General features: G+C 40.6%; 1 protein-coding gene and 1 non-coding gene across 10 annotated transcripts in view; one reads left to right on the top strand and one right to left on the bottom strand.

Moving 5' to 3' along the window:
- SAP130 (Sin3A associated protein 130) overlaps window positions 1–25272 on the bottom strand; it is an 80112-nt gene that overhangs the window by 15043 nt on the left and 39797 nt on the right. For 5 of the 9 annotated variants that reach the window (XM_047083289.1, XM_047083285.1, XM_047083283.1 and 2 more), the window contains 4 exons: window positions 22634–22936; window positions 21545–21722; window positions 14716–14820; window positions 1611–1969 (listed from right to left, as the gene is read on the bottom strand). In XM_047083289.1, the coding sequence (XP_046939245.1) occupies window positions 1611–1969; window positions 14716–14820; window positions 21545–21722; window positions 22634–22936 (945 nt within the window). The remainder of the gene's footprint in view (window positions 1–1610; window positions 1970–14715; window positions 14821–21544; window positions 21723–22633; window positions 22937–25272) is intronic. The other 4 variants (XM_047083286.1, XM_047083291.1, XM_047083284.1 and 1 more) reach the window with 3 other exon arrangements.
- Window positions 8499–8652, top strand: LOC124516800 (small nucleolar RNA SNORA62/SNORA6 family). Its single transcript, XR_006963191.1, has one exon. It is a non-coding gene; the product is annotated as a small nucleolar RNA SNORA62/SNORA6 family (small nucleolar RNA).

A 25272-nucleotide genomic window follows, 5' to 3' on the forward strand; every position in this document is an offset into this window, starting at 1 on the left:
TCGGTGCTGTGAGCACAGAGCCTGATGTGGGGCTTGAATTCACAAACAGTGAGATCATAACCTGAACTGAAATCAAGAGTCAACCACTCAACTGAGTTACCCAGGCGCCATGATACTCACTTTACTGCAATACTTGCTTTATTGTGGTGGTCTGGATATGAACCCACAATTTCTCTGAGGTATGCCTGTATCTGTCATTGCTTTTCTTAACTGTTTCTCTCCCCTGCTAAAACGTAAGCTCCAAGAGGATGGAGATGTACTTGTTTTGTACAAGAATGTGTCACAGTACCTGGTGTCAAGCCCTACAATTTGAGGCAGGATTACCATCAGTTTTCCAGTACAGAGAGGTAAAGAGGAACTATCCAAATCAAGAGAGAACAGTAAAATGGAAAACATTTAATTTCCCATGCTGGGTTATCCACGGTGTCTTTCAATGGGAGTACTGAGGCTGAATGTGGGTAAGAATAACATTGTGGGTATTATATATATAAAATAATGGGTAAGAAGAATATTTCATGGCATACTAAATACAAATAAACAGCAGGTTTAATAACTGCAGACACAGCACAACCACACCCCTTACTGAACAAACAGCATGGGGGATGGAGGCCTTTAAACCAAAATGCTAGGAGGGCAACGCCCGGTAACGGGAGTACAAAATGACTTGCCTTCCACCTGGGCTTTATCGGCATTTCGTAAATTCTGTACATGATATGTTATTTTTGCAGTCGGGGGAAGCAACGTTCCTCAATAAATTATTAACAAGTATACAAACAATCAGAAAACCTTCAAAGTGACCTGCATTTCACACACTGGAAGTTCAGAGTCAAGGAGAGGAGGGAAAGAAAGTAGCGAGTAATTTCAAGATTTAACTAATCACATGTAAGTTTATCAAGAGAGTATTTTCAACAACATAGATCTTACTTCACTGCATAATAAGGCAACACAAACTGGCAGGGAATAAACTGTTAGATAATTAGCCCTTGGCTTGATTTATCTTGACCCTTATTTTCTATCTTTAATTTTATTTTTTTATTTTATTTTATTTTATTTTTTTCTATTTTTATTTTTTTAATGCTATAAATGTTTGTATTAAGAAAAAAGTTCAAATAAACCTTATACCACAAGAAACTAGAAAAAAAAAGAAACTAATCTGAAATTTAGTAGAGGAAGGAGACAACAAAGAAAAATCCGAAAGAGATAAACAGTAACATTACTGAAAGTAATGATCAGTTTTTCCAAAATAAATAAATAAGTAACACTGGCAATGTTTTAACTACATTAAGAAAAAAAAGAGATAAGACTCAGAAACCAAAATGAGAAATGGAAAAGAAAATACAACAGATAGCCACAGAAGCTCTAGTTCAGGATATTCTTGGAGAAATGTTAATCCTTTTCATGATTCTGTTGAAGAAAGAAAATTAGTGCTAAAAGGGAAGCAAAAATGGGTTGTTTTCAAAAGGAGGCTTGTTAGGGAGTCTTCTCTTTCTTAAAAGGAATGAAATGCAAACAGTGTACCCCAAGGGATCGGGCTCTGCAGCTGAGGGTCCCAGGAGTCCGGCCCAAGGAGTGTCACGTGCCAATGAAGAATGCTCCGGGAATGAACCTACCAGAGACCGGCCTCATGATGTCCATTGGCTCCACTTCTTCTTTAACTTTTATCTCAGGTACTGGAGGGCCCAACACAGAGGAGAGATTGCCGGCCACAGCGGCTGATGGCGGAGGGGCAGCTGCGATGGTAGTGACAGGAGGAGTGACGGGGACCGCTCCGGGAATGGTTGAGAGGGCGACGGCTGGCTGTGATGGGGGGCTCGTGGCTGCGATCATGGTTGGGATGGTCGGTGGAGGCTGCTGAGCCGTGGGAGGGACTGCAATGGTGGGCTGGTCATTGCTTTGACTGGACACAGTCTCCATGGACACAGTGACTGGAGTGGTCATTGAAACGTGGATTTCTGACTTAGGCTTGGCACTGAAACACGAAAATGAAGATAATGTAGCAAACATCTTGGAGGATGGGTGTTTGTCCAGTTCTTTTTGTACAATGCACAGCACAACCCTAACTCTATTAGTTTGATTCTAGATATTGAACTTTAAGGTAAGTTTTAAAAATATCCCCACCTGGGCCCACCCTACCAAATTTTATAAGCAGTGATAAAATTAACTCAGAAAATAGCATTCACTTAAAGTCACATCATCAAAAGTCAAATAACTTTTACTACATTAGTCTTTTTTCTCCCCCAATTCCTTAATGCACATGTTGCCTTATGAAGTTTTGTTTTGAAATCACAATCATACTCACTTTGTCTGTAGTTTCTTGTAAACCTATTTCTTATAGAAGAGGAAGCTCACACACATGGTAATGATTCAAAAGAATACAAATTGAAGATAATTTTCTTCCACTTCACATACCCAGTCCCTTACCCAGAGGCATCACAACTTTCCAGCTATTTTACCAGAATACTTCAGGCCTCTAAAGTAGCTATACATTTAATGTTTAAAACTGTTTATCTGAGGCTCCTGGGTGGCTCTGTCGGTTAAGTGTCTGACTTCGGCTCAGGTCATGATCTTGTGGTTCTCATGAGTTCGAGCCCCACAATGGGCTCTGTGCTGACAGCCTGGAGCCTGGAGCCTGCTTCAGATTCTGTGTCTCCCTCTCTCTATGCCCCTCCCCTGCTCATGCTCTGTCTCTCTTTCAAAAAATTAATAAACATTAAAAAAAAATTAGAAAAAAACTATATATCCTATTTTTTTCAGTTTTATCAGAAGTAGTTCCTCATGTCATTACAAATTCTTCTTAAACATTATTTTTTAAAGTAAAAAAAATATTTTTAAAGACTTTATTTTTGAATAATCACTACACCCAGCATGGGGCTCGAACTCAGGATCAAGGGTCACATGCTCTACCGACAGAGCTGGCCAGGTGTCCCAGTAAAATATTTCATTTAATAGCTGTAAAGGTTTACATACTAATGCTGAAAATTCAGGATATGAAAAGCAGTACTTTTCAAGGTATGAAAAGTACCCCCTCAAGTTCAAGGCCAAAAACAACTGGATTTCCATAGGCAAAAAATTCAACATCAAACCAAATCTCATACCATATACAAAATTGAATTCCACATGGATCATAAATCTGAGTTTAAAATGTAAAACTATAAAAGTTTTATAAAAATACAACTCCCTCCCCCCACGATTTAGTCAAGAGTTCTTAGACATGATACCAAAAGTACACTCCAAAGAAAAAAATGATAAATTGAGTTTTAGCAAAGTAAAGGCTTTTGCCAAAAAAAAGAAAATAAAATTAAGACTTTTGCTTTGCTAAAGACCACTTTAAGAAGTAAAAGACAAGGCACAGACTGAAAAAAAAGTATTTGTGAAACACATTATGTTGATTCCACTTACATGAGGTACCCAGAGTAGTCAAATTCACTGAAAAAAGAAAAGTACAACAGTGGCCCCCGTGGGCTGGGAGGAGGGAAAATGGAAGTGGCTGAATAATGGGCATAGGGAGTTGCAGTTCTGCATAGATCTGGAGAGGGCTGCCCGAGAGTGAGAATATGCTTAACACTGATGAAATGTACACTTAAAAATGGTTAAGACAAACAAACCGAAACACATTATTATCTATGATAAAAGAATGATATTCACAATATATAAACAACTCTGTAAACTCAATACTGGGAAAACATACAGTCTCAATAGAAGACAACATGAATAAGGAACAAACTTATATGAATAAGGAACAAACACTAGAGAAAATATCCAGGAGGCAAACAGGCACATGAAAAGATGTTCAATACCATCAGCCATTAGAGTCGTGCAAATTAAAGTCTTGATGATATCCTACCACACCCCAATCAGACGGTGAAAATAAAACTTAAGATTTTATAATAGCAAGCACAGGAAAGGATGTAGAGCAACTTGATATACCAAAAACCTCCTAGCACTAATAAATGAGGTTAGCAAGGTTTTAGGATACAAGGATCTCACATGTTGCCGGTGGAAATTTGAAATGGTACAGCCAGTCTGCAAAACAGTTAGGAAGTTCCTTATAAAATGAAAAATACATGGACCATGTAACTTAGCAACTATACTCTTGGGATTTTTATCCCAGAGAAGTGAAAATATATGTCTACCAAGGAAGTTGTACCTGAATGTTCATAGCAGCTTTATTTCTAATAACCCCAAACCAGAACAATCCCAATGAACTTCAATAAGCAAACGGGTAAATAAGCATACAGGTATACCCATGTGATGTAACATTACTCACCCTAAAAAGAAGAAATTACTGATACATAGTACAATTTGGATGGATCTCAAAAGTACAACATTTGGTGAAAAAATAAGCCAGCATCATTAGGTATGAAAAAATATATATATTACATATATAGAGTATATATTTAATTTGAGATTCCATTTACATAAAACTCTCAAAATGAAAAAATTCTGGTGGGGCACAGCTAAGTGGCAAGGTATTATTAGGTTTGCGGGAAAGGTATGACTATGAATAAGGGAATATCTTTGTGGCAACAAAAGAGGTTCACAATCTGATCATGATAATGATTATATAAATCTATTCATGGATGAGATTTCAAATATACACCAAAGGGGGGAAAAAACTGGTGACATTTTAATAAGGTCTGTAGTTGGTCAACAGCATTGTACTAATGCCAATTTTTTCACTTTGAAAAAATACGAGGGTTATGTAAGACGTAATCATTGGGGGAAGCTGGGTAAGGGTACATGGGAACTTTCTGCACTATTTTATAACTTTTTGTGAGTCTTAAATTATTTCAAAATAAGTAAACAAAGGTGGGGTACAGGAAAAGATTATTCTGGAATTAAAGAGAATTAATGTGGGAGTAATGATCTCTGAAAATTCTCTTTCATAAAAGCAACAAAAACTTGGCATTAACAATGTTTTCAGAACTCTGGAAATGAACAATGTAGCAAAATTATTCAAGAAAATCAGCCAAACCTCAGTAAGACCAATAAACTCTGTGGTGTTTAACTTGCCCTATTTTTAACTGTTTTTTTTTTTTTTTTTTTTTTTTAGAGAGAGAGAGAGAATGGGAGAGCGTGTAGGAGAACGTGTGCAAGCAGGGGAGGGGCAGAGGGAGAGGGGGACAGATCTGAAGTAGGCTCAGTGCTGACAGTAGAGAGCCTGATACGGGATTCAAATCCACGAACCATGAGATCATGACCTGAACTGAAGTCGGATGTTTAATCCGCTGAGCCACCCAGGCGCCCCTGCCCTATTTCTCTCTCTCCCTTTCCACCGCCAATGGTAGGCTTGCTAACCACCAGTCCATGCTTACAGCAAAAACCAGCAGCTGGCAGCTACCAGAGGGGCTAGAGGCCCTTCAAACCCTCTTGACCAGAGAACTATCATTATACAAACTGGTTGCTCCCATTTGCAAGACTGTCTTATCTACCAGACCTGCTCAGTGTGAACACCTTTTCCTTCTAGAGTACTGGAACAAATCAGACACAAGTGATCAGCTTCCCAGCTAACTGATAGGATGGTAACAAGTGGGGCAAACAATAAGCTACCCAAAAAGCTTTAAAGGAAAAGTTGGAGAATGAAATGTCCACAGGGGCTTCAAAAAGCTCCAACGTATTTCTGGCAAATTCAGGAAGCAATATATACATGTAGGACTGTGCGCGTACCTTGGGCTGTGCAGAGCCCAGGAAAGAACCAAGAAGGACACAGGTTCTCACCTCTGGCTCTGTGTAAGCGAAAAGAAAAAAGAGATGTAAAATCGCCTGCCTCAGTGTTGATGGGCTACCCCAAGACACATAAGGCCCTTAGCAAACACAGAGACTTACTGGTTCCAGGCATTCAGGCATTCAAGGAAATCGGTTTAATCATTAGATGACTACAAAGCTAAGAGTGTATTCAGTGGCCACTCTAGACAAAGACAGTGATTTTCAAGAATTATTTTACAAAAGTCCCTAAACAACCAAAACCCAACAACAAACCCCAGCAGCAACAACAAACCCCAGGGACGTGTGGGAATCTGATTTCCAGAGTTGCCACACACTGTTTAAAATGTCAAGTTTTCAACAATAATTCTGAGGTATGTAAAGAAACAAAGCAATGTTTGAACATGGCGGGGGGAAGCAATAAAACAGTCACTAAGGATGCACAGGTGTTAGGCTTACTAGTCAGAGAATTTAAGTTAGCTATTGTAAATATGTTTAAAGAACTAAAGGAGATCATGGTTATAAGAACAGCCTAAAAATCATGTCTCAGCAAACTGAGATTAATAAAGAGACAGAAATTATTAAAAAAAAGACCAAAAAGCAATTCTGCACTTGAAAAATATAAGAGTTGAAAAGAAAACAAAAAATCACTAACAAGACTCAAAAGTGTATTTCTGGGGCACCCAGCTACCTCAGTTGGTACAGCATGTGACTCTTGATCTCGGGGTCATGAGTTGGAGCCCCACATTGGGCAAAGAGATTATTTATAAAAAAAAATATATATATATATGTATATATGTACATATATATATATATGTATATATATATATACACACACATATATATATAGCAGTTGGAAAAAAAAAACTATATTTCAGCAGGCATAGGAAAGAATCAATAAGCTCAAACATAGGTCAATTGAGATTATCCAGTCTGAGAAACTATAAAAAGGGGTAAGGGGGCGCCTGGGTGGCTCAGTCAGTTAAGCATCTGACTGCAGCTCAGATCATGATCTCACAGCTCGTGAGTTTGAGCCCTGTGTCGGGCTCTGTGCTGATAGCTCGGAGCCTGGAGCCTGCATTGGATTCTGTGTCTCCCTCTCTCTCTGCCCCTCTCCTCCTCATGCTCTGTCTCTCTCTCTCTCAAAAATAAACATTTAAAAAAAAAAAAACTTAAAAAAAGGGGGGGTACACAGGAGGAAAAATAAACAGAGCCTCAGAGATCTTTGGGACAGCAATAACTATACCAACATACACATACATGATGGGAGTCCCAGAAGCAAAGAGAGAATGGGGCAGAAACAATATCTGAAGAAACTGCGCCAAAGACTCCCCAGATTTGATGAAAAACATCAATCAACCAATTTGTGTAGGAAAAGCTGAAAAAACCCACACCTAGACACATAATTAAATTGTCAAAATGCACGAATATATATATTAAAAAAAAATTTAAGTAGACTCCACACCCAATGTGGGACTTGAACTCATGACCCAGAGATCAAGAGTCACATGCTCTACCAACTGAGCCAGTCAAGGTACTCCCCAAGGAATTACTTAAAAGTGAAATTCTGTAATTTGATCGCACCAAAAAAGGGAATATATGGCAAAATACTAAAAGTTAAATCTAGTTGAATAATACTGTGTTCTCTATTTTGTTCTACATTTACAGGTTTTCATATTAAGAACTCCAAAAAAGAATGCTATGAGATAAAGTTGAAGATATCGCCTGCAAAGAAAAAGAGATTTTCAATTTAAACTTCTCCCAGCCATTGTATTATTTAAGAGTGTAAGCAGGAATTCTGTTTATGGAAGGATGGCCTGGACATACTTTTCCATATTCTTCCTAGTTCAGTATAGCTGAAATCATGAGTATTACATATAAAAGCAACAAAACAGCTGCTGAGAGATGAAGGCAGACTGGCTAGGGCGCTCAGGACCAAAGGAAGACATAGCAGTGAGTTCCCTGGGTTTCTTTTCTGACTGTGCTCCAGTCTGGGTCCTGGAAGGCCATAATACAGAAATGTCAAAGGGCACAGACAAAAATCCCAAGAAAAGTCTGCTCAAGGAACCAAGGCAGGAGCAGCTGAGCAAGACAGGAGACTTCTAGACAATAACTGCTCTCCCAGTGAAACACCACAGAAACGACTGTGGTCCCAATTCCCACGCTCTCCGGCAAAGGCTGTGGAGAACCTAGACTTCCACATTTGCCAGGCTGTAATGAGGCAGCGTGATTCTCTTTCCGCCATCTCACTATTGAAGTGGTGTCAAAAGAGGTCAAGCAGGGAACCTGGCCTTCAACTCTCCTCTTGGCAGTGAGAAGGCAATGCTTTCCCTTCCCTAGTTGCGGCCATGTGAGAGGAGGATTGCCAAAACATTAAGCTAGAAATAAACTCCAGGGTCTTCTAAGACCATAAAGGTCCAGGTCCAAACAGAAAACCACTCGTCTAACCAAGAGCCAAGAAAATCACAACTTGAACAGGAGATGAATGATGTCGGGTAGCATCTGACAAGGACGTAGAGATCATAAAAATGCTTCAACAAGCAATGACAAATTCAAAAGATAAAAAACAAATTTAAAAGATAAAAAAACCAGAAAAATCTCAGCAAAGCAATCAAAGTTATAAAAAGATCCAAATTTAAATTACAGAAGTGAAAAACAATAACTGACCAAACATACTCACTGGACATTCTCAGGAGCCCAGTGGAGATAGAATCAGTGGGGTTGAGGACAGATCAATATAATTTACCTAATCTCAACAACAGAGAGAAAGGAGACTTAGACTCCAGAGTGATGGCCCTGCCCACTGTTAGAGCTTGGAGTTGAGGCCACTGTCTGGCCAATGAACTCACAAGTGTAGGTAGTGTGCCACATGAGGGGCAAGTCTTTCGCTACCACCACAAGGGTCCATGGCCCAGTGAATGGAGTTTGATAGTAATTCTTGCTACAAATAAAAACAAAAAGAGTAAGGGCAGAAAAAGGACATTTCCTGATTTGCAAAGGGTCAAAAATTGACATCTTACGTACTGTTTGTCTGCTGCAAAAGAGATGCTCTAACAAATCAGAAAGTAAATCAAGAAAAAAGGAAATATACGTCACCAGGGATGAGATGAAGGGAATTCAGACTGTGAAGGACAAAGGAAACACAAGGGATAACAGCTGGGCACCGAGTCCAGAGAGCAACCAGTGAAGATTGGAGTAGGTGGAAGCAAGGCTTTAAGGAGGGAGGGATGTAAACTAGAAAAAAATGGAACTGACAGAGATCTGATAGGTCTGCCTGTATTTGGAGAATTTCTATAGGTTTCGGGGAGAGTCTGAGGATGAATTAGTACTATGTGATTTGTTTTAAAGTTCATATTTTAAATTTATTTTAACAGCTTTTGGATTTACTTTCTAAATCTGTTTTCTATTTTATAACATTAAAATAATTTTTTTAATGTTTACTCATCTTTGAGAGAAAGAGACAGAGCATGACTGGGGGAGGGGCAGAGAGATAAGGAGACACAGAATCCGAAGCAGGACCCAGGCGCCAAGCTGTTAGCAGAGCCAGATGCAGGGCCCGAACCCATGAACCACAAGATCATGACCCGAGCTGAAGTTAGACGTTCAACTGACTCAGACACCCAGGTGCCTCTCTATTAAAAGAAAACTTTTTAATGTTTATTTTTGAGAGACAGAGAGACAGAGTGTGAACAGAGGAAGGGCAGAGAGAGAGGGAGACAGAATCCGAAGCAGGCTCCAGGCTCTGAGCCATCAGCACAGAGCTTGATGCGGGGCTCAAACTCATGAACCAAGAGATCATGAGCTGAGCTGGTCAGACGCTTAACTGACTGAGCCACCCAGGTGCTACCCCCTCCCCCATTTTATATTTTAATCTTCCTTAATCTTTTGGCTTGGAATTGGTAATATAGTCATGTTTCATTTTCTTTTTTTTTTTTAAGCTCTATGTCCAATGTAGGGCTTGAACCCATAATCTTAAGATCAAGAGTCGCATGCTCTGCGCAAGCCAGCCAGGCGCCCCAGTGATACGTTCATGTTTCAAAGGATGTACTGGGAACTCTTGTTCCCTCCCTTAACCCTCCACTATCTCCACACAACACCACTCTACTGCAGTGTTTCACTGAATCTAAGCTGTCAGTAATTATACACCCATGTCGTGTAGCACTTAAAAATAATTAATGACAACATTAACACATCCTTACTTTTAACTCACATATTGGTTTCTGAGATGTTGACATGTATATGTTTGATCTTGTATCATAGTATATTTTGTATGGTTTTTGTTTTATATTTATTTCTTCTAAAAATTTTGCTTTTTCGGGGCAACTGGGTGGCTCAGTTGGTTGCGCGTCCAACTTCGGCTCAGGTCATGATCTCGCAGTCTGTGAGTTTGAGCCCTGCGTCAGGCTCTATGCTGACAGCTCAGAGCCTGGAGGCTGCTTCGGATTCTGTGTCTCCCTCTCTCTCTGCCCCTCCCCTGCTCATGTTCTGTCTCTCTCTGTCAAAAATAAACATTAAAAAAATTTTTTTTTAATTTTGCTTCTTCCATTTCTATCCTCTATGTCTACACTGTTTTCTATTTTAATTTTACCTTCATTCTGTGGTTTCTTCTAAATCTTTACTGAGTTCTATCCCTTCACATGTCACCCCTTTATGTCCTGTCACTTAGTCTGCATTTCATCCTTTGTGTGTTTTCCATCAGTGAGGTGGTGCTAACGTCATTAAGTAATTTAAATTCACAGTCAGAATTTTAAAATAAGTTTCACACTTATTCTGTAACACTTTTCTGGTGCATGTTCTTACTGAACAAATGAGTATATTTTGTTGCTCTTTTCCTACGTTTTAATTTTAGTTATCTTCACATGAATATCCTTTTATTACTCATCAGTGAATGAGGTGGGCTATTCCTAAAAGCAGCAATTTCCATGAGATTCCTTTCACTTGGGCGTGGGAGTGTGGGGAGACTGCTCTGGTTTCAGCTAGTTATTTTTCACCGTCCAAATGCTCCCTTCTTTCAGGTGGCACAGAAACAGACTGCCCACTGCAAGGAAGGCCATCTGGGTGCCTGCATGCGCGGGGCCCTACCTCCACAATCTACCTTGTAACCATATTAAGTCCGGGAAAGACTCTGCAAATAGCCCCTGCTCACCTAAGTTTCTGCACATACAGTTGCTTACAAGGAATGTACTTTTGTATGTCACAGAGGCTTCAGTTACTGTATTTTTTTCCCAGCTCTTTAAAAGTTAACTCTAGTGCTACTTAAAAAAAACAAACAAAAAAAACACTTGAAAAACAAAGATAATGTATTAAATTTGTAAAGTTCAGTATCTAATGTTGGCAACAATGTGGAGAAAATGGGAACACGTTTCATGAGGACATAAACAGATACAGTGACTGGAAATCAGAATTTAATCTCCACATTTAATTTGACCCAGTAACGCTACTTCCAGAAATGTATTCCAGAGAAATGTTTGCGAAGGGGCTCAATGATAAAGATTCACTGCAGTATTTATTACAGTGATAGAATGGAAATAATTTAAGTGTTCATTAATGGAGGACTAATTATGGCACCAACACTTCTGAGAACATCACACAGTAAAGGAATAGGAATACAGTCTCTTTTTCTGGTTTTTCGTTTTTCTGATCTCCTAAGAGGACATGTCTGAACACGTGGTCTTTGTACCAGGTCTATTCTCTATACTCACTGTTGATGGGCTCTCTTCCACTCTCACGGTGTTAGAAACATGTATCTGCCAAAACTTAATCACCAGCATAGACCTCTATCTTCAATTCTACGGCTGTATCTACTTCAGAATTTTATATCCAACTATACATTTGATATCTCCACTTGGCTGTGTCTAACCACCTGGAGATCACAAGAGTAAAATATTTAGAACTAAACTTAAAAAGTTTTTTCTCTCGGAGTGCTTGGGTGGCTCAATTGGTTAAGTGTCTGACTTCGGCTCAGGTCATGATCTCACGGTTTGTGAGTTCAAACCCCGCATCAGGCCCTGTGCTGACAGCTCAGAGCCTGGAACCTGCTTCGGATTCTGTGTCTCCCTCTATCTCTGCCCCTCCCCTGCTTACGCTCTGTCTCTGTCTCTCAATAATAAATAAACATTAAAAAATTTTTTTTAAAGAAAAAAGTTTTTTCTCTCCTATTCCCATAGGCTTCCTTACTTCAGAAAGAATAATTCCTTATCTGCAGTCGCTCAGGCAAAACCTCCTAGCCGGACTTCTCCCTTTCTGTCAGAAAATTCTGTCAGCTGTACCTTCAAGATACAACCAGAATCTGAACTCTTTTGAAGACTTTTACTACCTCCACAGAGGTCCATGCCTCTATGATAGTCTAAGGTTGTATTATTTCTCACTTGGTCTCCCTGCTTCCACTCTTACTTCCCTGCAGTTTATTCCCAGCACAGTAGCCAGAGCAGTTCTTGTAAAAAAAAGTCAAATCATGTCACTCCTATGCCTTAGACCTCTGATGGCTCTCAGTCTTACCCAGAATAAAATCGAAAGGACACTGAATGATCCACAAAGCCCTACATCATCTGGCCCTCAGTTATATCTCTGAACCATGCTGTGCAACTCTCCTTTCGTTCTAGGCTGGTTTCTCTTGCTGTTCCTTGTATATACCTAATATATAGATAGTCCTGACTTTGTGCAGTGTGTGAATCGTACGTATATATGTGTAACTACATTATACCAGCCTCCCACCAACGCAGTTCAAATTTGAGCTACCACTCACTATAATATTAACTGTGAGTAGTTATATAAACTTTAAGCAATTTTATGCAAACTTTGCTGCTGCCTCCTCAGTCCATAAATCACTATGTAACTAACAGATGTGCATCAGGATCTATGACCAATCACATCACTTCCTTCGAAATATGTCCATGACTGGTTACTGAATCTGTTATTCAGTTTATACGGACAGCAAAGTGTGGAGCTGTGCAGTCTCTTGTTTCCCAGAGACAAACCCAGGTGAAATTTTATAATAATGGATGACAGAGAGCAAAAACTGGCCAACACAGATAAAAATGCAGAGAAAAAAACAGTCATTCTGGAAGTGAAATTGGATGTGATTAGAAGATTTGAAACCAGCAACAGCAGAGAAGACAGGACGAGCGCTAGGCCTGTATGAAGATACGGCATGGACCACACAGACAGAATCCAATGAATTGGACTTTGACTTTACCGACAAAGATGGTAAAGTCGCTTATCATCTTTTAGTTTAAATTGCACTGGGCACAGAAAGCTGCTGTGGCAAAATGTAGTATTGACTTCCACTTTGGACTGAGGACATTCAATCCTATTCAGGTCTAAGTGGTAAAGTTAGCTGGCACAATGAAAGAAAAAGGCCAATTTCAAGGAGAATGGGAAAAAAAAAAAAAAAAACCCATGAAAACAAAACAACAAATCCTTTCCTGGCCAATAAAGGCTGGTTTACTTCAAAGTTAAGTAATTAATTAACTTTAATTTAACGAATTAATGTTAAGCTATCTGATGAAGCTGCTAGCACAGTGAAAAGATTCTGCTTTGAAATGTGCACTTGTATTCCACGTGTTAGTTACGGCAGAGGGTTTTGATAAAAAGGATGAAGATATCCCTAGAAGTGAGGCTGGCAAAAAATTTCACGTTAAACGAACTCTTGGAGACAATTTGCCAACACTGAAAAGATACAGGATACAATGTTAGAAGCAGACCGAAACTCAGAAAGGAGTATGACAATTCACCAACACATGGAAAGACTGTCGCTCTGCGTCAAGTTACACAATGTGAAGGCGGTAAGCGCTGTTCAAACTACTCTTGATTAGTTTTTAGAAGACACTTTAGTTCTCAATGTTTCTCATGTTTAAATTACAGTGTACCAAGTAAGTGTTAGTTTTACTACTTTTTTCACTTCCTTATATATAACTGACAATGAGAGAGTTTTGAGTATTTTCAGTGTTTTTAAAGATCCTAGAGTAAGTACAATCCCACCCCCTACAATTATGATTATTTTTCACAGCTGCCCCTTGAATGGTTATTTGTACTTTTCTGCACTACTGCGTAAAGTAACGACTGCATGTCCTCCCACATAATTCCTGGCCCTGCTCTTTGCTCTGACTCATGCAGCTGGACATCAGGCAGCATGTGGCGCTTCCTTCCTGCCCTTCAACCTCTGCTCAGAGAAGGCTTTCTGGATGGTGTCACCTCTGCCTCCCATCGCTTTGCGTTCCCTTCACACTGCCTCCTTTTCCTTCACATATTTGTTTCTCTACACCCACTAGAAAATAAGCTTAAGGAGAATGGACACTTTGTCTTAGTCACTCTTCTATATTCCCAGATTCTAAAACAGTACCTGGCACATACAAGGCATTCATAATTTTCTTCTTGAATGAAGTTTTATGAAGTACATCTAAATACATTAACATGGCAAGCTGTTACTGACAGAAGTAAAAATGGCAAGATACAGAACACTCTAATCAGCAAGATTCTGTTTTTAAGACTCAATCTATCTACCTGTGTACACAGGCAAAAGATGCAGAAAGATACTTAATACTGTTACCAATCAATATTAATTCTAGCTAGTGGGACTGGCAAGGTGGGTGGGGAACAGGACAATGATTTTAACTTTATACTTTAAATGTTCTTACATTGCCTCTCTTTCCCAAAATAGTGTTACTGGTGGAATGAAGAACAAAGAAAGCAGCATGTATTAACTACTGACATGATGCCATGTTTGACAGCAACGATAACTGGGTGTTTACTATGAGGCAGGCTCTGTTCTAAACACTTTAAATGCATCATTTCATTTAAATACACAAGAATCCAATGAAGCAGATATTATAAGTATGGCTATTGCATAAATAAGAATCAGAGAGGCTGAGAAATATGTCCAGGTCACACAGCTAGAATGTGGATACAAAAAGATGCACACAGGCAAATTATGTAAAATTTGTCACATGTTAGACTCTTTCCTCCTCAATTGTGTGCAGTTGGAACCAAGAGTGATAACATTTATGTGCTCACCCTGCAGGCCTAGGTGACCCAGATGTACTCCGCATAGAGCTTTCCACTCGAGGGCTAGCCACTTCAGGAGGCTGAGGAGGAATGAGGGTTTTCCGAACTGCCATTCTGAAAGAGACCAGACAAACCCAGAAAACAACAGTCCGAGGGCATTAAAGGATAAGAAGTAAATATTTGCTAGGCATAACTATGACAAAATAAAAACACTACATTTGCTAGGCATTTTTTAAAATGGTTTTTAAAATTTTATCCAAATACTATAGATATGTTATTGAAAATGCCAAATTGCACTAAAAAGCTTTTAACAAAACACAGGTCCCCTCCATCTCTCCCCATTTCCTGCCCATCTCTCTCCAGGAAGCAACCACTGTGACTCTTTTAGCTGCTGCTTCGACCACGCCACATCTCCTTTCTACTTATTATCAAACTTAACATCCGTATTAAGTGTTCCTCCCGATCACTGTTGTGTTTACATGTTTATGTTGACCTGAGAAAAAGTTCCTGGAAGTCAAGTGAAAGAAAGATGACCAAGTTAGTGTCACTGTGCCATCCAGTAGAGGCCACGTGTGGCTCAGATGGGAACCAGCGGGCTCAGCAATGTGGAAGCTGTAAGTGTGACATGGGCAGTGTCGGCAGAGTGCTGGAAGCAAATGCCAGATGAGCGGGCTGAGAGAAAATGGCTTGAACCAGAATACACCATTTTGCAAAGCCTAATTAATGGATCCAGACAGTGATCACCAAGTCTGCTAACATCTCAAAATGGGGGACTACTAGACATTTTAATTTATAAACTGGTCTTGCCAAAAATAAAAAATAATAAAAAAAGAATCTGTTCAAGCTTTAGATTCAAGTAACAAGAGACAACGTGGCGGGGACAAGAACAGCAAAACCAAACTACAGGGGTAGTGGGCTAAATTGATATCCAAGTCCTAATCACTGTACCTGTGAATGTAATAGAGTCTTTGTGAGTGTAATTTAGAGATCTCAAGGTTAAGATCTTTCTGGTGTGGAGGGTAGACCCTAAATCCAATGACTGGTATCCTTATCACGGAAAGGAGAGATATTTGAGACAGAGAGACACAGGAAAGGTCATGTGAATACAGAAGAAGAGACTGGCGTGATATTCCCACAGCCAAAGGATTGCCAATAGCCACCAAAAGTTAGCAAGGAGGCATGGAATGGATTCTCCCAGGGTGCATACACAAGGGAACACCCTGCTGACATCCTGATTTTAGATTTCTAGCCATCAGAATTGTGAGGATAAGTTTTTTTTTAAAGATTTGATTTTTATTTATTTTTGAGAGAGAGAGAGAGAGAGAGAGAGAGAAAGAGACAGAAGGCACAAGTGAGTGAGGGACAGAGAGAAAGAGAGAGAGAAGTGGGGCTCAAGCTCACCCAAAGTAGGGCTCAAGCTTACCCGATGTGGGACTTGAGTTCATGAACCGTGAGATCATGACCTGAGCTGAAGTCAGATGCTTAATGACTGAGCCTCCTAGGCGCCCTAAAAGATTTATTTTTAAGCAATCTCTACACTCAACATGGGGCTCGAACTCACAACCCTGAGATCAAGAGTTGCATGCTCCACCGACTGAGCCAGCCAGGCACCTTTGTGAGAATAAATTTCTGTTGTTTTAAGCCACCAGATTTGTGGTAATTTGTTATAGCAGTTCTAAGAAACACAAAGGGGATGTAACTGACAAAACCCTGGGAAAGACAGGGAAGGAGAGGAAAAAGTTTATAGGACAAAAGACCAAGTTTCTTCAACAAATAAATCGCAAGGAAAAAAGAGATGAAGGAAATCTATATATAGAAGAGCCTTAGGAGACATATCAACTAAATACAATGTGGGCACCTTATCAGAATACTGATTCAAATAAATTAAAACAAAAAAGTTGTGACCTCTGAGACCCCTAGAGATTTGAACTAGATTTTTGATATTATGAGGTTATACTTTTTCATAAGTATCTCTCAACAGACATATGCCGAAATGTATACAAATGAGAAGATGTACTATTTAGGATTTGCTTCAAAATAATTTGGTAGAAGGGGGTGGGTAGGCATCTAGATTAAACATAATTGATTGGCTATGAGGTGATAAGCTGATAACTGAAATTGAATGATGGGTATAACATTCATATGTTCAAAATTTTATTACGTTTAGTTTCCCATAATAAAAAGTAAGACATAAGACCAATTCCACTAACTACCCCCGCAGAAAACGAAGAAAACAATTAAACATAGTGAGATACACCACTCTATATCCACAGACTAACCAAACTTAAAGAGTGTCAACAACAAGTGCCGGTGATGATAAATGCGATGACCCCCCCCTCCCTCCCTGCCTGCTTGGAGCATACGCAGGTACCTACCAGAGTTGCACATAAAGCATAGCCTACAACCCAGCCAATCCCCTCCTAGGTATGTAACAAATACATTTAGCTATGTGTCAAAGGTCATGCACAAAAATGTTCAGGATAACATATGGCCCCAAACTGGAAACAACCCAAATATCCATGGATAAACTATGGTACTGTTATTTAATGGCATCTCACACAGCAATAAAAATACTACAATCACATACAATTAACGTGGATGAACTAAACAAAGGGAAGGAAGATGGAGTCATACAAAAACACGTAATATATGATTCAACACAAATGCCACAAGAGGCAAAGCAAGTCAACAAGGTCAAAAGATAAACTGCTTAATTCCCTTTGGGAGAAAGTATTGGTAGTATTCTGTTTCTTGCCTAGATAGTGGTTGCATGCTGTGTTCACTCGGTGCTAAATTACCCCATACCTGCATTATCTATGCAGTTTTCTATACCTCAGTGAAAACGTGGAGAGAGAGGGAAACTGGAAGAAAAAATGGAGTTAGCAAACTCCTTTATTTTCTTTGGAAATAGTAGCAAAAAAACCCATGAGAGCATATTTTTGCTTTCTATGTGAAGGAAACACCAGCGAGAACACACTGGTAAACAGGTGAGAGGGAGGAGAGCTACAGCACTGTTCTCAGCAGGCTAGAAAGAGGTCAGGGGCTCCAGAGTGAAGGGCTGAGAGTTTGTCCACAGTAAAAGATGAGATGAGTAGAGTGTGGGATACAGATGCCGGCAGGTAGGGAGATTGAAAGCTAGAGTTGACCAAGTTCTCTTTTGGGTGTTTCCATTTTTCTCAAAAAAGGAGGGATCAAGTTCATTAGCTGGTAGTGAACATGGGTAAGGAAGTGTGGGAGTTCTGAGAGGAGCAGGGGGCAACTGTCCAGGAGAGTGGCTTAGGACAGCATCCTATGCTGGTCTTCAAGATCCTAGTGGAGGTCTCTGAGGTTAAGCAAGGCCAGTCAACACAGTTGTTTACCCCACCACAATCTGCTGCGCAAATTCAGCAGAAAGTTGGATTTGACTCTGGTTTTGACAAAGTGAAGAGGGGTGCAAGGAAGTGGGGGCCATATGCAAGGAAGTGATTGCAGCAGACCCCAAAAACTGAGTCAAGGAGAGGAGAGAAAGGTCATGAAAGGGGGTAGCATCAACGGGTGGAAGGCTCCCTGGTGGGTAGTGTGCTCACCACTGCTGGTGAGGTGGGAAGACAGAAGGTAGGCTGTGGGACACCGGAGGACAGAAGAAAAGGTCAAGGAAGGCTTGTGCTTGTGGGTTTGTGCTGATGGATGGGGGAAGACGGAGAGGCATTTAAGCAACTGAGAAATCAGAGACCTGGGATATCATTTCAGACAGAATGACAGCCAGATGTTAGGTACCTTCTGAAGGACATACAAACATACCCCCAAATTGAACTGGAATCTGATCTTGAGCTGCTCTGACCAACAAGGTAGTCTCTGGCCATACGGGGCTACTAAGTACTTGGAATGATGGGCAAGTGCAACCAGGAGCAAAATTTGTACCGGTATTTCATTTAAATAATTTGAATTTAAAACTGATATTTGATTCAGTTATTAGAAAACTTTTCAGTGGGCCTGGAATGACTTGGCTATGTGAAAGTATACTCTTCAAGTGCAAATTTTATGAAATCTGAATACGAACTGAGTGCTTTCGAAGAGGGATGGCTTGAAAGTGGCAGTGAGACACCAAGAGGACATGGACCCCAGCACCAGGCCCAGTGACAGGAGGATCAGGAAGAGAGACAGCCATTACTTTCGGGAGAGTACAGGAGTCGAGATCCTGAGGAAGAGCCAAGTTCCACTTAGAGAAGGCCGACACACTCAAAGAGGAAGGAATTCCGATGATGACAACTCAGCTATGGGGGCACAGCAGAAAGGTCACAGGGAGGCGGCCAAGTGGAGGAGAAGGGGGCAGATCTTTTTGTCTCCAGGGTTGTGAGATTTCAACATGTTTATCTAAGTAACAGTTTAAAAAAAGTTTTTTTTAACGTTTATTCATTTTTTGATAGAGACAGAGAGTGAGTGGGTGAGGGGCAGAGAGAGAGGGAGACACAGAATCGGAAGCAGGCTCCAGACTCTGAACTGACAGCACAGAGCCCGACACGGGGCTTGAACTTATGGACCGTGAGATCATGACCTGAACTGAAGTCGGACGCTTAACTGACTGAGCCACCCAGGCGCCCCTCTCAGTGCTGGTTTATTAACACGCACTGCATCTACTTGTGCCGGGCATGTTGCGGTTCTTTAAATCAGGAAACTCATGCCCTTTAGGTTTGGAAATTTTCTAGGAGTTATTTTTTAAGTGATCTTCCTTCTTTTCACAGATCTCTCACTGAAACATTACTTGGAGGCGGGATCTCCTGAGCTGATTCTTTGATTTTCTTGTCTTTCCTCTTCTATCTTATTTTTGTGTTCGTATTTTTCAATCTACTTTTGAGAGATTTCCTCAACTATACTTTTTTTAAGTTTTTTTTTTAAGTTTATTTATTTTGAGAAAGAGAGAGAACAGGGAAAGGAAGGGCAGAGAGAGACAGGGAGTGACAGAATCCCAAGCAGGCTCTGCACTGTTAGCAGAGCTGGATGAGGGGCTCGAACTCACAAACCGTGAGATCATGACCTGATCATGACCTGATAAGTCAGATGCTTAACTGACTGAGCCACCCAGGCACTCCTGTATTTTTTTTTTTTTTCAATTTTAAGTAGGCTCCACGCTGGGTGTGGAGCCCAAATGCAGGGCTCGAACTCACAACCCTGAGATCAAGACCTGAACTGAGATCAAGTCGGACCCTTAACGGACTGAGCCACCCAAGAGCTCCTCCTCAACTATATTTTCCAACTCCTCTGAGTTCAATTTCTGCTGTGGTAGTTTAAATTTCAGGACACACTCTTTTGTTCTCTAAATGTTCCTTTTTGATAGCACTGCCTTCTTGTTGCACAGATACATCTTTTTTTGTCCTTTGAAGACAGCATTCAGTTTTGGTCTTTATTTGCTTTCACTTTTTGTTTTTGTTCTCCTTGCCTTGCTTTATGCTCCAAGCTGCGTTTTTCAGTACGTCTAGTGGTTTGCCAGAAGGCCCTCAGAAACCTGCTTGGATGTGTGTTCATGATTAGGAACGGGGGACTAACGTTGGCTGGAAGCTCTGAGTTCATGGAAGAACTTGCCTACTTTAAATTTCACATAAGGGGGATCTGATTCCTGACCTTAGGAAACCCCTAGTGCTGGTATCTGCATCTTTTCATTCGGCTGGACAAGCCCAGAAAGAAAGTGGAGTCAACATCTCACTTTTTGTCAACAGCGTTCAACTGCCAGGGTTCTGCCGGCTAAAAGGGAGAAGGGGACTGGTAAGTCTCAGCACTCTGCAAATCTGTTTCTGGTATAATACTCCTGGCCCCCCCTTGTGCTACTTGATCTCAGTGGACCATTTGCAGTGTTAAACTCTCCAGGTGCATGCTGGGGTTGGGAAGGGCAGTGCACTGCAAAGTATGGGTAGGGAAGGGGATGCAGGGCTCTGATCCTCTCAAACACATTTCAATCCTGCTTCTGTTTAACCCAGTCTTCTATTCTCTCATTCTTGTGTGTTTATATCTTTCTAAAAAGCCTCTTTGCTAAAAGTTCTATAGGGTTTTGAGAGGATAAGAAATTTAGAAGTGCATGTTCAACCTGCCATGTTAAGTACAAGCTTTGCCCTGCATTTTCATTGATAAGGCTCCTTTGCCACAGACTGATTTATCCTTAAAAGAGAGTCTGGTCTACGGAAAGCTCCACATGTCAGGAAACCCTGTATGGACCCAGCAGCTTATGTTCTCACTATGCTTTAACCCTTATAATCTTTTGTAGACACACATCAGCTCAGTGCAGCCACAGAAACTCTGCTCTATGAAGTGTGACTGCCCATCTCCCACCTCCCAAGTTTTCAAGTTAAGTTTCAGAGCACAGCACATACTTTCCTGCCCATCACCCACCAACTCAGGTTCTATGGAAACACAGTACACTTCTGCTGCTGAATAGGACCCTTACTTAACACACCTGGGAAACTGCTTGTCCTGAACAACAATGCATGCTGGCTGATGAGGAAACAAAAAAAAAAAAAAAACGCAGTACACATTAATGTGCTTACCTAGACAAACCTGAAGGGTCTGTTAGAAGCGACTTAGGGAGTCTAGGATTAAACTCCACAAAATAGAGAGAACTCCTAAAGTAGTATGCAATGGCTGTTTATAAACTAACCCCCCACAGACTCCTGGATTCTTACCGTCCCACAGTCTGGGCTTGGCAAGGCTCTACTGAACAAGCCTGGGGTGAGGTTATTTTGAAAGAGATTAAAAATGTCACAGAAGATGAGAGATTTAGAGTTTGCTACCAGCACAATAGAGAGCCTAATGTTTCTACCAATTATACTCAGAACTAGAGGTGTCATGTGGCACTACTGGGTCTACCTACCCATCCGTGGCGGGCTTCTTCCGGAGGATACTTGGCCGGGGGGACGAGCCCTGGGCCGGAGCGTTGGTGCTAGCACTCTGGCTGTGGGTCTGCACCACAGTTGTTGCTGCTGGAGCGGCACTGAATGGACTGCTAATAGGGTTGGCTACAATTGTGGCTCCATCCGCCAATACCACTGCTGGAGGACAGGGAGAGGGCAGAAGAGAACAATGAAGAAAGGGAAACAAAAGCAAACATTACTAAAATGTCACATAAGGCAAAAACAATCAGACCACTAGAATTAGAGTACCCGTGTTATAAGTGATCAATTTCAAGAAAGTAAGGTTTAGAGCACAATGTTCATCTGCCTAAAAGCAGATGGCAAAGTGGGAGGTTACTAAGTCTATTGATGCATGATCAGTAACAACTTCTCTTTGCTTTGGAATCATAATTACTAATGAATCAGATAAAATACATAAAGTACATAGTAGACTTCAAGAAATGGTCTCCTACAATTCTTGTGAAATACCATTGCCTCTCAACCCCTAAAAATGATACCAACATATCAGTCCACTTTAATTTTACAACTTTACATACAACTCGGAAGAAACAGCAGAATGAGAACACTGTGGAAAGATGAATCGGCTTTCTCAACTTTACAGAGTGCTTCCTAACATGTGCAAATGCATATTAGGCTGTTTGTATATATAGTTTCTAATGTTTACAATGACCCTGACAGATAAGTTCTAGGCAATGTTATAAGGAGGAAACTAAGGCACAGAGAAATTACTTGAAACCACCAAGCCAGCAAGAGGCAGAACCAGGATTTTAAACAATTTTTTTTAAAGTTTATTTTTTTTGAGAGAGAGAGAGACAGACTGACAGACACCAAGGGAGAGAGGGAGACAGAGAATCCCAAGCAGGCTCCACACTGTCAGCACAGAGCCTGATGCAAGGCTTGAACTTATGAACTGCAAGATCATGACCTGAGCTGAAACCAAGAGTTGGACACTTAACCAACTGAGCCACTGAGGTGCCCCAGAACCAGGATTTTAAACCCAGTATATCTCTTTCTTCCACACCAACCTCCCTGCAAAAAACTCAAATTACCTGAAGTCTTTCCTTCAGGCTGAGGCTGCTGAGTACCCATTGGAGCAGGCTGGAGTCCCTGTGTGCTGATTGGGGTTGCTGAGTGAATTCCCTGTGTGCCCATTGGTGCCGGCTGTATTCCTGGAGTCCCGATGGGGGCTGGCTGTATCCCCTGTGTACTGATAGGTGCTGGCTGGATCCCTTGGATATGTCGAGCATGAGAAGCATCCACGGTCATCAACTGCATGGGGTTTAGGTGGACTGTGGATGCCACCCCAACGCCAGTCTGGGCTGTGATGGCAGAGTTTGGAGCCTGAGCAGAAACTGAAAATGAGACAGAAAGTGACTATACGAATGTTAGCTCTGATTAGACATACTCCACATAAAGAGAAAAACACTAAAATGAAAACAGAATTTTCCACTGTAAAATTTCTAAATCCTGTTTTTTTTTAAAGTTTATTTATTTAGTTTGAGAAAGCAAGAGCAAATGAGGGAGGGCCAGAGAGAGAGGGAGAGAGAGAATCCCAAGCAGGCAGGGAGCTCGATCCCACAAACCCTGAGAACATGACCTGAGCCTAAATCAAGAATCAGATGCTTAACTGACTAAGCCACTCAGATGCTCCCAAATTCTGTTGTTTTTTGTTTTTGTTAAAAGCACTACATAAAGCTCTATATATTGGAGTTTCCCCCCTCATTTCCTATCAATTTGATTTGATCTTGCTGCAGGTAACTACTAGAAATAGCATTAAAAGCAGGAAAGGCAATCATCCATTAAGTTCCAAACGTGAGCTAGGGAACTGTGCTAAATAAAATAAACCTTCTGAAATACATCTGTAGCTCCCAGGTCAAGAATCTTTGCTTTAATTGACAGAACCACCATCGCAAACATTTCTGATAATAAGAACAAACTCTGTAACATAAAAATGAAAACAACAGCATTCCCAGGAAACCACAGAGAAGGGATTTTTCATGTTTCGTGAAAAGAAAAATACAAAAGATGTTTCTTCTCTGGGGTGCCTGGGTGGCTCATGGATGAGCATCTGACTCTTGATTTTGGCTCAGGTAATGATCTCACGGTTCGTGAGTTCAAGCTCCACACTGGGTCAGCACAGAGCCTGCTTGGGATTCTCTCTCTCTCCCTCTCTCTGCCCCTCCTCCCCCCACATGCCCTCTCTGTCTCAAAATAAAACATAAAAAAAAGATGTTTCTTCTCAGTCATCAAAACAATCCCGAAAAAAATATATGCACCCCGTGTTCATTGAAACATTATTTATTATAGCCAAGATATAGAAACAACCCTAAGGTTCCACTGACAGATAAGTGGGTAAATAAAATGTGATATCTATATCTACACACACACACACACACACACACACACACACACACAATTATTTAGCCTTACAAGGAATGAAATCTTGCCATCTGTGACAACATGGGTGGACCCTGAGAATATTCAGCTAAGTGAAGTAAGTCAGACAAAAACAGAAAAAAACTCGCTATGATGTCACTTGCACGTGGAATCTAAAAACAAACAAAACCAAACCGAATTCACAGATACGAAGAACAGATTGGTGGTTGCCAGAGGCAGGGAATGTAGGGTGGGAGACATATGTGAAGGAGTCAAAAGTACAAACTTCCAGTTATAAAATAAATCAGTCACAAGGATGTAATGCACAGCATGGTGACTAGAGTCAATACTATGTTGTACACTGGAAGTTACTAGGAGGGTAGATCTTTAAGTTCTCCTCATAACAAACAATAATTTGTAATTATTTGAGGTGATGGATGTTAATTAATTAGACTTATTATGGTGCTCATTTCATAAATACACAAATATCAAATCATCAGGTGTTGTACACCTGAAACTAAGATAATGTCATGTCAATTATACACCAATTAAAAAAAGGAAACAATGTAATTTAAGTTCTATAAACCACAGACTGGTTAAAAGGAGATTATTATTATGAATGAGAAAATCACAGCAAAATGTTAGGACGTATAAATTTATAATCATTGCTATATTGCAATTCTTCCCTTGCTGTAAAAGAAAGAAGAAAAAATCAACACCCACCAAATTATTAGTTTCTTCTTGAGAAGTGAGTGAACCTTTGTTGTTTCTGTTCAGTGACGGCTGTTCAGTGACTGCCTGAACATGCAGTCCAGTCACCACCCCAACCCTTTCAAGGGCTGATCTCATTCCACGTGCAGCATCCTCACTCACACTACACTCCTGCCCACACCAAACCACTCTGTTCCGAGCGCATATTCTGTGCACTTTCTTCACAGACAGAAAAGTGCTTTCCCCCAGTCCCACCGTGGCTCTGTGCTACTCATTCTGAGAGATGCTTTCCAAATGTCATTTCTTTTAGGAAGTCACTCCTGACCTCTAAGCCTACCCTCTCAAAGTAGAAATAACCTTAGCTCAGAAGCAGCCTGGCTTTGCTCAAGCCTTTTTTGTTGGGATTAGCACATTCTCTCCAGTAATGGTTCTTCATGTCTTATCTCCCCATGTGGCTCTAAGCTTGATCAAAGTAAGATGTTTAAGAGTCAACTTTAAAAATAGAGCCTAGAATAGGACCTTACAGGGTTCAATAAATATTTGTGAAATTAACGCATGAATGAATAAATGAATGAAATGGAAAACATCTCTACAACAAGTG

This window comes from Lynx rufus, unplaced genomic scaffold, assembly GCF_022079265.1.
Source record: "Lynx rufus isolate CCGP_SWC_20201006 ecotype Redwood Valley unplaced genomic scaffold, mLynRuf1.p SCAF_2, whole genome shotgun sequence".
Lineage (NCBI taxonomy): Eukaryota > Metazoa > Chordata > Mammalia > Carnivora > Felidae > Lynx > Lynx rufus.